Source organism: Microcaecilia unicolor, chromosome 11 (assembly GCF_901765095.1).
Source record: "Microcaecilia unicolor chromosome 11, aMicUni1.1, whole genome shotgun sequence".
NCBI lineage: Eukaryota > Metazoa > Chordata > Amphibia > Gymnophiona > Siphonopidae > Microcaecilia > Microcaecilia unicolor.
In genome coordinates, this window is record NC_044041.1 from 126,761,751 (window position 1) to 126,775,424 (window position 13,674).

Here is a 13,674-nt window from a genome sequence, read left to right on the forward strand (position 1 = left end):
CTCGTTAAACTATATGCAGAAAATATGGGCCCCCTGAAAAGACGCATGGGAGAGGTTCTACATGGGTGGCAGGGGTTGTAGTTGTCTTTGAAGGGTAGAATCTCCCTATTCAATATGATTCTTTTTCCAAAATGGACATATGTGTTTCAGATGCTCCCTATTATGTTGGGTTTCCGGAAGGAGAGGTGGCTACACAAAATACTCAATAAATTTTTGTGGCAAGGCAAAAAAGCGCGCATAGGTATAAAGAAAATAATGCGCCCGTGTTCAAAGGGGGGGGGGGGGCTTGGCCTCTTGGACTTGAAACTTATAGCAATGGCATGCTGCTTACGCCATCTATCCGACTGGTTTCGTTCAAAAGAATTTTTCTCCTGCACCGGGGTGGAGACTTCCCTGGTGGCCCCTATGAGCTTTGCTTATTGGCTTCATGCCCCCTCGGTGGAACTGCCTGCTATAGATTATTACAGGTATTTGTTGAGCCCCTTGCGCAAAGCATGGCACTGGTTGGGTAAGACTTTCACATGGAACAAGACAACTTCTCCACTACTCCCTATTAAGGGCAATCTGGCATTCCCAGAGGGGGGGGGACCTCCGCTTTGTTTACGAGATGGGCTCACCAGGGATCCAATAACTGTTCCAGGTGGTAAATGAGCAGGGGACCATTAAACCCTTTCGAACCTTATGTGAGGAATTTGGGTTAGAACAGAAAGATCATTTTGCCTATCTGCAGATCAGTCACTATGTTCGATCGTTGAATGCATCAAACTTAAACTGTGACATGTGGGATACCTTGAGCGAACTACTGGGACTCAAGGCACAGCTTAAAATACCATTGAAATATTTTCACCGCCAGCTTAGAGACCTGCTGGCACACAATAACACCACTTGGTATCGAGACAATGGCACCAAGAGCTGTGATGGAGGCTTGAACCGGAGCAGAATTGCAGCTTGTCTAGCGGATGTGCGCAGGTAACGGAGAACGCGATTTGTCAAGAAATGCAATACAAGTTTGCCATGCGTCTATACATCTCTCCGCACAGGGCATACAGAGCAACCTTGCGTCCCCACAGACAATGTCCCAAGTGCGGGCAGGAGGGAGCCACCCCTGGGCCACATGTTCTGGTTCTGCCTGATGGTGAACTCTTTCTGGGCAACACTGGGCAGACGGGTCTCTTGCATATGGCAGGTGAAATGGACCTGTCCCCGGGGCAGCTTTTTGATGTTTTCATTGTGCAAGGGTGATCTCCTGCGGGACTGAAAGTTTTTCTGAAGAGATCTGTTTTGATGGGTAAGAGGACTATCCTGCAACTGTGGTTGAAGCCAGAGCCACCTGGTGTGCCCCAGTGGCGAGGCAATATGATGCAGTGTTGTATGTTGGAAAAGAAACGAGTGGGGGACTTGGCTTCCAAGAGGGGGGATCAGTTCTGCAAGACCTGGTTGCCCTTCTGGGATACTTTGACACCCGCCGTGAGAAGTAGGATTTTAAACTGCTGAAGTTAAGGGGTTGGGCGGGGAGGGGTAGGGGGGACTGGAAGGGGTAGGGGGAGGGGCGGGTATAGGCTAGAGGAGCAGCAGATGGGGGTAAACAGTTAAAAAATTAAAGTTTGGCGAATACATACTTTGTTATTAGTACACTAATAAGGATGCTATTATTCTGTTGATGTTTGTAAAGTTTTGTTATAATAAACATATTTCAAAAAGAAAAATTCTCCAAGATGTGCAATCAGTATTGATTAAGGATAAACTTCAGATTCAACAAAAAATTGAGCACATAGAAAATTTTAACAGAAGGCTCAACTGTTGAACTGTCCTGTGCATCCAACCGTGCCACGTTTAGAAATATTTAAGAAGTATTTGCTTGAAGTATTGAAGTTCCTTCAACTATCTATTCCCCCATTGAATAAAATATTTTATTTACTGGTTTCCTCTGTAAAAGGTTCTCAAGGTGAAGTGGCAGCATAGGGGGAACAGGCTGCACGGGTGGATTTACATAACATTTCTGTAATACTGGAGGAGTCTCTGACTGAAATATCTCAAACAGCCACAATTTTGGTATATTTTTGTATGTAAACAAGACTTAAATGTGGTTATGAAACTTTACTTCCGCAATGTACACATTCTGTTCTCTGGGCAAAAGGCGTGGAATTTTCCAGATGTCACCAAATCAATACAGGAAAAGAGAAAGTCATTTTTATATTGCAGCAAGAGACTAAAAATCTTGGAGCTACTTTTCTTCTAGCCTATCCCTGTAAATGCTTGGTTAGATTCGGTGGGACTAACCATGTTTTTTTCAAACCTGAACAACTCAAGGCTTTTATTGAGATGAAGAAGATATAGAGGAGCATTTTCGATATGATGCTCATGTCTGACTTCAGATGTTTTGCAAAAAACGTCCAAAATCTGAATAACTACTACTACTACTTAACATTTCTAGAACGCTACTAGGGTTACGCAGCGCTGTACAAAATACACAAAGAAGGACGGTCCCTGCTCAAAGGAGCTTACAATCTAAAGAACAAAATGTCAAGTTGGGGCAGTCAAGATTTCCTGGGTAGAGGTGTAGAGGTTAGGTGCCGAAGGCGACATTGAAGAAGTGGGCTTTAAGCAGGGATTTGAAGATGGGCAGGGAGGGGGCCTGGCGTATGTGCTCGGGGAGTTTGTTCCACGCTTGGGGTGAGGCGAGGCAGAAAGGGCGGAGCCTGGAGTTGGCGGTGGTGGAGAAGGGTACTGAAAGGAGGGATTTGTCTTGAGAGTGGAGGTTACGGGTAGGAACGTAAGGGGAGATGAGGGTAGAGAGGTAAGGAGGGGCTGCAGATCGAGTACATTTGTAGGTTAGTAGCAGAAGCTTGAATTGAATGCGGTACCTGATCGGAAGCCAATGAAGTGACTTGAGGAGAGGGGTGATATGAGTGTATCGGTTCAGGCGGAAGATGAGACGTGCAGCAGAGTTCTGAACGGACTGAAGGGGGGATAGGTGGCTAAGTGGGAGACCAGTGAGGAGTAGGTTGCAGTAGTCAAGGCGAGAGGTAACGAGAGAGTGGATGATAGTTCGGGTGTTGTGCTCAGAGAGGAAAGGGCGGATTTTGCTAATGTTATAGAGGAAGAAGCGACAGGTCTTGGCTATTTGCTGGATATGCGCAGAGAAGGAGAGGAAGGAGTCGAAGATGACACCAAGGTTGCGGGCAGATGAGACGGGGACGATGAGGGTGTTATCAACCGAAATAGAGAGAGGAGGTAGAGGAGAAGTGGGTTTGGGTGGGAAGACAAGAGGTTCGGTCTTGACCATGTTCAGTTTCAGGTGGCGGTTGGACATCCAGGCAGCAATGTCGGATAAGAAGGCCGTTACTTTGGCCTGGGTTTCCGCAGTGATGTCCGGTGTGGAGAGATAAAGCTGGGTGTCGTCAGTATAAAGATGATACTGGAAGCCATGAGACGAGATCAGGGAGCCCAGGGAAGAGGTGTAGATAGAGAAAAGAAGTGGTCCAAGGACAAAACCCTGAGGGACTCCAACAGAGAGCGGGATAGGGGTGGAGGAAGAACCATGAGAGTGTACTCTGAAGGTACGATGGGAGAGATAAGAGGAGAACCAGGAGAGGACAGAGACCTGGAACCCAAAAGAGGACAGAGTGTCAAGAAGTAAGTCGTGATTGACAGTGTCAAAAGCGGCGGATAGGTCGAGGAGAATGAGGATGGAGTAATGACCTTTGGATTTGGCGAGGAACAGGTCATTACAGACTTTGGATAGTGCCGTTTCTGTCGAGTGAAGTGGGTGAAAGCCAGATTGAAGCGGATCGAGGATGGTATGAGAGGCGAGAAAATCAATGCAATGGCTGTGAACGGCGCGTTCAAGTATTTTGGAGAGGAAGGGTAGGAGGGAAATGGGGCGGTAGTTGGAGGGACAGGTAGGGTGAAGTGAAGGTTTTTTGAGGAGAGGTGTGACTACAGCATGCTTGAAGGTGTCAGGGACAGTTGCGATGGAGAGAGAGAGGTTGAGGATATGACAGATGGGGGGGGGGTGATAGTAGGAGAGATGGTGATAAGTAAGCTAGTGGGGATGGGGTCTGAGGAACAGGTGGTGCATTTCGAGGAGGAGAGAAGATGGGCGGTTTCCTCTTCGGTGATATCAGGAAAAGAGGAGAAGGAGGCCTGGGTTGATTGGTTGAGGGAGTGAGGATGAAGAGGAGGAGAAAGTTGAGATTGGTTGAGGGAGTGAGGATGAAGAGGAGGAGAAGGTTTAGTGGTGAATTCGAGGTTGATCTTCTGGACCTTGTCGCGGAAGTAGTCGGCCAGTGATTGAGGAGAGAGTGAGGGGGGTGGGGGGGGGGTGGGAGCGGAGGGCACTTTGAGGAGGGAGTTGAGGGTGGCGAAGAGACGACGAGGGTTAGAGCTGAGGGAATTAGTCAAATGAGTGTAGTAGTCCTGTTTGGCGAGGAATAGGGAGGACTGGAAGGAGGATAGCATGTAGTGAATGAAGTCAGTATGGGTGCGGGATTTCCTCCATAGGTGTTCAGCCGATCGGGAGCAGGAGCGAAGGTAATGGGTGCAAGGGTTAAGCCAGGGCTGGGGATTAGTGCGCCTTGTGGGACGGGAAACAGATGGTGCAAGGGTGTCAAGGGCGGAGGAGAGAGTGGCATTGTACTTGGAAACAGCCTTGTCAACAGACTCGGAGGACGTGATGGACGGGAGGAGATCAGAGATAGTAGCGGATAAGGTGGGGGGGGGGTCCACAGCCTGGAGATTCCTGGAGGTAGTGGTTAGTGTTGGGCGGGACTGAGGGGGAGGGTGATGAAGTGTGAATGTGATCAGGTGATGGTCAGAAATGGGAAGAGCAGAGACGCAGAGATTAGAGGGCGAGCAGGTAGAAGAGAGGACGAGATCAAGACAGTGACCAGATTTGTGAGTAGGGGTGGTGGAGCTCAGTTGGAGGTTGAAGGAGGAGGTTAGGGTGAGGAATTGAGAAGCGTATGAGTCGGATGGGTTATCCGTGTGTATGTTGAAGTCACCAAGAATGAGGGATGGGGATGAGGGCTCAAGAAAAACGGAGAGTCAGGCATCGAAGTCAGTAAGGAAGGAAGGGAGGGACTTATCAGGGGGGTGGTAGATGACTGCAACTCGGAGTGGCAGCGGGTAGAATAGACGGATGGAATGGACTTCAAAGGATGAGAAGCAGTGAGACTGTGGTAGGAGGAGCGGTTGAAAACTGCAGGAGGGCGAAAGTAGTAGGCCAATGCCGCCACCGCGGCTAGCTGTGTGGGGCGAATGGGAGAAAAGGTAGCCTCCGTGGCAGAGGGTTGCGACTGAGGCAGAGTCGTCGGGGGTGAGCCAGGTTTCGGTTAGGGCGAGCAGATGGAGGGAATGGGAGATGAAGAGATCATGGGTGAAATAAGAAAAGTTCATTTTCCAAAAAGCAAAATGTCTATCTTTTGTTTTCGAAAATACTGTTTCTAGGGGGTGTGTCGGCAGTGTACCGAAGGCGGGACAGGGGCGTGGTTAAGAGATGGCCGGCCTCGGCCGATAATGAAAAAAAGAAGGCCGGCTCTGATGAGCATTTGGCTGACTTTACTTGGTCCTTTTTTGTTCACGACCAAGCCTTGAAAAGGTGCCTGAACTGACCAGATGACCACCGGAGGAAATCGTGGATCACCTCCCCTTACTCCCCCAGTGGTCACCAACCCCTTCAGGCAGGCGGACCCAGGCCCATCCCCCCCATACCTGTTACCCTTGTAGTGGTAAATGGGAGCCCTCCAAAACCCACCCGAAACCCACTGTACCCACATTTTGGTGCCCCCCTTCATCCCTAAGGGCTTGCTGTGTACAGCTGTGGGGAGTGGGTGTTGGGGGGGGGGGTGGGGGGCTCAGCACCTAAGGTAAGGGAGCTATGGACGGATCAATTTGTGAAGTCCACTGCAGTGCCCCCTAGGGTGCCCGGTTGATGTTCTGGCATGTGAGGGGGACCAGTGCACTACAAATGCTGGCTCCTCCTACGACCAAATGGCTTGGATTTGGCCGGGTTTGAGATGGCCGCCATTAGTTTCCATTATCGGCGAAAACCAATGGCGGCGATCTCTAAGGGTGGGCCAAATGTTGAGATTTGGCCGGCCTCGACCGTATTATCGAAACGAAAGATGGCCGGCCATCTTGTTTCAATAATACGGTCGGGTATGCCGCTTTAAGGGGCCGCCATTAGAGATGGCGGCCCTTATAGATGGTCGGCCCCGTTCGATTATGCCCCGCCACATCTCATGAGGCTCGTAGTCACCTGTTCAAGTATTAATACTTCTTTACTCTTTAGCACAAGGCTATGTTTCGGACTCTCCCCTGGAATTTTGACATGTTGATGGGGGGGGGGGGGGGGGGGGGGGAGGGGGTGAGGAAGGGAGAGGGATCTTTGCCTACAAACCTTAGATGTGTTCTCCTGTTTTGTACTGTTTGGTATATTTCTCAAAAAGGATTGAAACATAAATAGATTTATCACATTCCTGGAAAACACAACCACTGGTCTGTACAGGTAGGCTGCTGCGCAAATCCCGCCTTGATAATGAGAAGGGCCCATGAAGGGATCCATCTCTGCTATTAGATGTGTAAAAACAGTGGAATACGGATGAAGCTATTTTGTGATGCAGTTTTGTTAAAGCAATTAGAGTCCTAGTTTTTTTTTCCTTTGGCTGTTATGGTTTGTTTTCAAACAAAAAAACATTACCAAAACAAACCATGAAATCAGGAGAGCAAGGAAGAATAATAGAGTTCTCCTGGATGTTCGGTCTCTAGAGAGAGAAGGCTTTTGGAGGGCCCATTCATCTGGAATACTGACTAGCTGAGGACTGCACAGAACACTTATAGGTTCTCTCAGAAGTGAGAGGTTCTCAGTGTCCATCTGTGGGTAGGAGTGCATAACCCAAGCGTCTGGACCAGTCTGGAGAGACTAAAGGAAAGAAAATTAGCAGGTAAGATCTAATTTCTCCTTTACCTGCTTAGGCTGTGATCCTGTGTACTGTGTAAAGGAGGGTCCTCTCCTGCTTAGGTTCCGAACCTATGTACTGTGTAAGAAAACTGCTTAGGCTGTGATTCTCTGTACAATGTAAAGGAGACCTGCTTAGGTTGGAAAGGGTAAAGAGTCACAGATTTGATATACCGCTTTTCTGTAGTACAACCAAAGCGGTTTACATATATAATATGCAGGTACTTTCTCTATCCCTAGTGTGCTCATAATCTAAGTTTTTTTTGTACCCAGGGCAATGGAGGGTTAATGACTTGCCCAGGGTAGCAAGGAGCTATAGTGGAAATCACCCATTGCACTAACCATTAGGCTGCTTCTCCTATGTGTTGTGTAAAGGCGATTCCTCTCTTGCTTAGACTGTGATCCTGTGTGCTGTATAAAGGAGCTCTTCCTCATACATTGGCTACAATTCAATGCAATGTTCAAAGGAGATATGCCACTCTGTTCAGGCTGTAATCCTGTATGTTGTGTAGGGAGACATACCTTCTTCTCATGCTGTGACCCTGCACACTGTGTAAAGGAGACCTGTCATTGGCCTGGGCCTTATTGTGGCTAACTGATTAATTGAGACTTCCTTCCCTTCAAAGGCAGACTGGAATGGGCTTGTGTAGCACCATGGCTCGTCTCGGTGGTATCGTGGCACCTGTTGTCCAGATGACAAGCGACTACTTCCAGTCTTTGCCTTTAATTATATATGGCAGTGCTCCTGTCATATCGGGCATCGCAGGCTGGTTCCTCCCAGAAACTCTCAATAAGCACTTACCAGAGACCCTGGAGGACGTGGAAAGGTCAGTATCAATATGGATTTTCCTAACATGGTCTGCATACCATTATTGTAAAAGAAGGCCCACAGTTATCTTTGGGGTGGACGGCCTGTGTATGAATCCCAAACTATGTGGCACACAGCATGTGTAAATGCCTGAGGCTACTTCCACATAGGAGTGTCCAGCCAGAAATGTTCTGTGTCGTGTCATCTCCTGTGTCATTTGTGAGAATGAATATTTTGTTTTCGGGGGTTTTCATTCATTTTGTTATGATGGGAGTAATGCCGTTAAGAGTGTGTTCTCTTTTGGAAATAGTATGCACTCTTTTGAAAGAATGTGCAATATTGGCAGCACATGAAAAAAAATCCACATAATTTTGTGGAGGTTTTTTCCTCTTTCGTTTGCCAACATCTTGAATTGATATGGGAAAATGTTGACATTTCCAATGTTGTTTCAACAAATGCACATCCCTAGTACCACATGATCAATGGTTCAGAGAACCATCATTGCTATTCTCAGTACTAATGTGCTAAAGTTTTTGTTTCTTTTGATTTGTTATACCTCCATTCAATAGTATATCACATTTTATAAAAACAAATTATAGAATCATCAACATTTGAAAGCAAACAAAACACGTGAAGGGCAATTCTATAGCTAGGTGCCTGTGGTTATGCCCCCCCCCTTTGTGTGCTACGGGCTAGGTCGGGGAAATAGCACCTGGAAAAATTGGTGCTCAGCACTGTTGCATAAAGGGATGCTGAGATGAGTGCTCTTAAGAAAAGTGTGTAGTGTCAATTCCCATGACTAAATTAAGGCACCAGTACTTATGCCTGCTAACACAAGGTGCAAATCCTGGTGCACATACTGGCTTCTTCTCTGTACTGCGGCCCCACTCTGAGGAACCAGGAAGTTACATCACAGAGGCGGGGGAGGGATAATGGTTAATAATGTCAAAATTGAATTTGTATTGTGTTTTCTGTTTTTATGTTTGCTGTTCATAATAAAGATGAGGATAGAAAAAGATGAAGACACTCAAAATGTAGACCGTGGGTAGTGAGGATTTATATCTGGTAAAGCAACAGGGGAGAGGAGAGACTATACTAATTTCTCACCTGCTCTTATATTTTTCTCATTGATTTTTAATGGAAACAGGAAAGAACCAGAAGAAAAGCTCCAGAAACACTTGCTCCTGGAAGGCACGGAACTGGAGATTGTAAAGACCACTGGATAGATGGAAGAATCACTTAACAACTGTTTTTCTTTTTCATATTATTCCTTTACTAATTTACACCATACTATAATTCACTAGAACTTCCAGTCACTACATTATCTGAGCACAGGGGGGGATTTGGCAGTGGAATTTCCCTTAGAAAACTTTCCCAAGACTTTTTTGTTCCTGCTTAGAGTGCTCGCTTTGAAGATGCCACCAATGTCATGGCCAAAAGAAAGACCTCGTTTGTTATGGAAGACTACCGCTACCTCTCTCCTGGAAACTCTACAAATCTTTGGCTTCCAGACAAGGAAGGAGTGTTCAACCAACCCCTAAACAAAAGAAAGAAAAATACCAAAAGAATGGTTTGTAATGTTAGAACATTCTAGGGATGAAAGTGTCTTTTCATGCAACTGATTATTTTAGTGCAGAAAGCCTGTTGTACTGTGTTTCTTAAAAGTAACCTGAAAACTGAAAAGTCTCCCAGAAATAAAGCTTTAAGCAATTATTATTTTGTTACATTTGTATGCGGCTTACATATTATATACAGGTACTTATTTGTACCTGGGGCAATGGAGGGTTAAGTGATTTACCCAGAGTCACAAGGAGCTGCCTGTGCCTGAAGTGGGAATTGAACTCAGTTCCTCAGGACCAAAGTCCACCACCCTAACCACTAGGCCACATACCATCATTTAATGAAATGCAAGTATTCTGAAATACATATTTCAATCCATGTGGTTATCAATAGAAATCAAACAAAATAAAACATGGAAAAGAAAATAAGATGATACCTTTTGTATTGGACATAACTTAATACATTTCTTGATTAGCTTTCGAAGGTTGCCCTTCTTCGTCAGATCGGAAATAAGCAAATGTGCTAGCTGACAGTGTATATAAGTGAAAACATTCAAGCATTACTATGACAGTCTGACGGGGTGGGTAGGAGGTATGCATGGGGACATCAAAGCATATCATTGATATTCTAACAGGATAGGTGAGGGGAGGGTGATCAACAGAGAAATACAGCTTTATGGTTTATAATGGGCTAGGAACCCCAAATCCCTGTTAAGTCCTTTCTTTTCAATGTTTTATTTTGTTTGATTTCTATTGATAACTTTAAGAGTGGACTAACACGGCTACCACACTCCTCTACTTAAGATGGAAGATAATCCATGTGGTGAAATGATGATCTATATATATGGTGCGATTCCTTGGTTTGCTCTGGGGCCTTTGTTTTCCACAGTGAGAACTCTTAAGCCTACCATGCAGGTGGCATCCTAACTTCTACAGCATCTTATAGTGCACAGGGTTTTCAACCTAACTTTCAAGGCACACCCAACCTGTCAGTGTTTTCAGGATATCCCCATTGAATTCAATGGGGATATCCTGAAAACCACGACTGGCTGGGTGTGCCCAAGGACTAGGTTGAAAACCCCTGGTGTAGTGCATCACAGTTCGGGGGAGGCTCTCTTTTGTTTCTGCCAGGACTGAAGGGGTTAATCTCAAAGGGGAGTTGAACTTCTGGATCCTTATAGTTGCCTTCAGAAAGTTGTGATATTGTAAACATCTGTGATAGACAGTGTTATCAGCGATGCCAACTTACCCTGTTCCAGGAGAGAGATCATAGGCCAGTCTTGGTTTTCTGATAAACCTATTCTGATGCATTATGGGGCATGCTGCACTGATTTTAATGAAGTAGGATCAGGCACTACAAATTTCATATTGTTCTCGTATTTAAATTCAAAACCAGGACTGACCAAAATGTCTCCAGCCTGTAACTGGGTAACTTGGCATTTCTGTTATTGGTTGGGGAGCCAGTGTCCTGGGTTATAAATGGTCCCACAGATCCATCTTGAGAGAAGCTGGCTGAGAATCTCTTAGAACTTCTTGTGATAATAAAGCAGTTGAGGTGAACACACCTGTGTCTGAACCCTGTCACACTTCTGACCAGTATCCTGTGGATCAGGGACAGCAGAACTCAGTAACCACGTATGGCAGGAGGATGCCGACATTTGGGGGATGGCATGTTTATTTGACTCTCCACGATAAAAGAAGGCCGGCGAGGAGCATGCCGAGCAGCCGCAGGTAACATGGCGGCTGCCACACAGCAGCTCCCCAGCACGAGCTCCCTCCCCCTTCCGGCTTCCCCCTGACCTGGCGGGATCCTGCCTGCCGCTGGTTGGGGGAGCCGGGGGGGGGGGAGCAGCTTCAGGGTCTCCATGTGCCGCTTAAACGGCTGCCGATGGGGCAGGGAGGTTTCTTTGTCGGCAGCGAGCGGCGCAGGATTTTTTGGATCACGCGTTTTGTACGGTAACCTTTTCTTCCCTTGCTCGCGGCAGCCGACAGTATAGCGTTACCGCGTAGAGTGGTTGTGGTCGGCCACACGATCAGCTGATCACATGGCCGGCCTTTCCATTTTGGCCTCCCATTTTGATTTGGCCTTCCTTTCCATTTTGGCCTTCCATTTTGGCCTCCCATTTTGATTTGGCCTACCTTTCCATTTTAGTACAGTTGTGGCCGGCCATTCGATCAGCTGTGCTTTCAGTGATTTTTAGTGCCAGCTCGGTTTGCGGTCGCTGCAGTCGCAGACTTTCTCTGTAGTCGGCCATCGCGAACCAACAGTAACCATACTCGCTTTCAGAGGCTTTAGTGCCGGTCGCCTTATTTTGGCCTTTTTTCACTGTCGCCCAGCTTTGCCGTTTTTCTTTCGTGGCCGCCCATATTGGCCGTTTTTCTCATAGTCGGCCATTTTGTTTTCTTTCTTTGTTTGCTTTGCCGCGTACTGTTTTCGGCGGTGTACCCTTGCGGTTTTAATCATATCACAGTATGTATCACCGTGTACGGGTTTCACAGCCTACTTCCAACCAGGCCGCAGTATTGCAACCACTACGCTCATCCTCGAGGCGGGCAAAGCATCCCGAGAGGTATATTGACTCAGACTGTCCTCTGCTTTCAACTACTTCTGTACCATCAGCTGCAGATACACGCTTTTGCTTGCCTGATGTTCCTGTGCTTCCTGGCATCTTAGAAAACTGCATGCCTGATGCTACTTTGCCAGGGGACGATCAGGCCAGCCCGCCGCACTCTCCTGAACAGCCATTGGGATCCCCTGCGCACCCACGTGAGGACACCCATGTGAGGACACCCATGTGAGAAGACCCAGTCCAGTTCTGCATCCTGCAGCCCGCCCTGTGTTGATTCACAGATCTTCTCCAAACGGCCCGCGTCCTATGGCCTCAGCGCCAAACGAAGCAGACGCAGGTCATTCTCCAGAGACAGCAGATCCCCTCGCAGAGATCCACATGCCTGGGACGACAGACCGCATCACAGTCACAGAGCTCATCACAGTCACCGCGCAAGCTCCCGCACATCCAGGAGCAGCTCTGAGGGTCCCAGATCCAGCAGCTGTGGATCCCAGTCCCGTCGTAGACCTCACAGATCCCCGTCGTGCTGCAGACACCGTGCACACTGTACATCCCATGACCGCTGCAGAGACCCTAGGCAGGCCCAGCCTATGGCTACTATGGTGCTGCAGGAGCGGTCAGCCTCATCTCATCACAGCCCTGCACTCACAACCCAAAGGTACCTGGTAAAAATGGCCCCCACAAAATAGCCCCGACAAGAAAGCTCCAAACAAAAAAAGCTCACGACATAATAGTCTCTGACATAACAGCCACTGTCAAAATGGCCTGCCCACAATATAACCCTTGACAAGATAGCCCCCCGAAAAAAGGGCCCGATCAGGCTGCCCAGAATATGGGACTGCATTTTTTCCTAATAATCTTACCTTGCCAAACAGGATAAGGTTGGAAAGACTATAAAAATGATGACAATATTGTTTTTTTTTAATTAGCAGTTTTTCTATAAAGGAACTTATAGATGGATTTTGTGTTGAAGCAGAATTCATGATCTTACTATTTAATATACTGTGGGGCTCATTTTCAAAGAATTTAGACTTACAAAGTTCCATAGGTGTTACTATTGGGCTCATTTTCGAAAGAAAAAAACATAAAAAAAAATGGCCTAAAATGCATATGGACAATCAAACAAAAGAAAAAAACTGCTCTAAATTGCTAGTATATTTAGAGTAAGACATTTCCAGAGGGGTGTTTTGGAGGCATGATTTGGGCGGTCTTATGAGTTCTATGTTACTGTTAGTCTGTTTGTCCTAGTCTGAACCTTGTGACCCTTACATTCCCTGACTTGCCTCCTCTATGTCTTACCTTCTCAGCTCCTTGCCCACCCTGGCTAGCCCCTCCCCCAGCCACAACTAGCCCTTCCTCGGTATCTTCTCCCCCTTCTAACACTCACTGTTCGCAAGCCTTCATACCTTTCATTATACCCCCTTACCTGTTTGGTGTCTCTCTATTCTTGTTGCTCTGTTTGTCCTGTGTGCTGCACATATTGTCAATGATGACACCTAAATCATTTGCATCACATAACTATAGTTTGGGTTCCTCTTTCCCACATGCATCACTTTGCCCTTGCCCATATTATGCCCTTGCCATTTGGATGCCCAGTCTCCCAGTCTCGTAAGGTCCTCTTGCAATTTTTCACAATCCTCTTGAGATTTAACAACTTGAATAAGTTTGTGTCATCAGCAAATTTAACTAGCTCACTAGTTATTCCCATATCTAGATCATTTATAAATATGTTAGAAAGCATTGGTCCCAGCACAGACCATTGCGGAACCCCAATTCAAC

At 46.9% G+C, this 13,674-nt stretch overlaps 1 protein-coding gene across 1 annotated transcript in view; it reads left to right on the top strand.

Annotated features, from left to right (window-relative positions):
- The window catches only part of LOC115480461 (solute carrier family 22 member 6-A-like), a 103,484-nt gene extending 94,005 nt beyond the window's left edge, over window positions 1-9,479 (top strand). The window contains exons 9-10 of the mRNA XM_030219155.1: window positions 7,585-7,785; window positions 8,914-9,479. Coding sequence (XP_030075015.1) covers window positions 7,585-7,785; window positions 8,914-8,992 — 280 coding nt within the window. The 3' untranslated portion in view covers window positions 8,993-9,479. The remainder of the gene's footprint in view (window positions 1-7,584; window positions 7,786-8,913) is intronic.
- The last annotated feature ends 4,195 nt before the right edge of the window (window positions 9,480-13,674 follow it).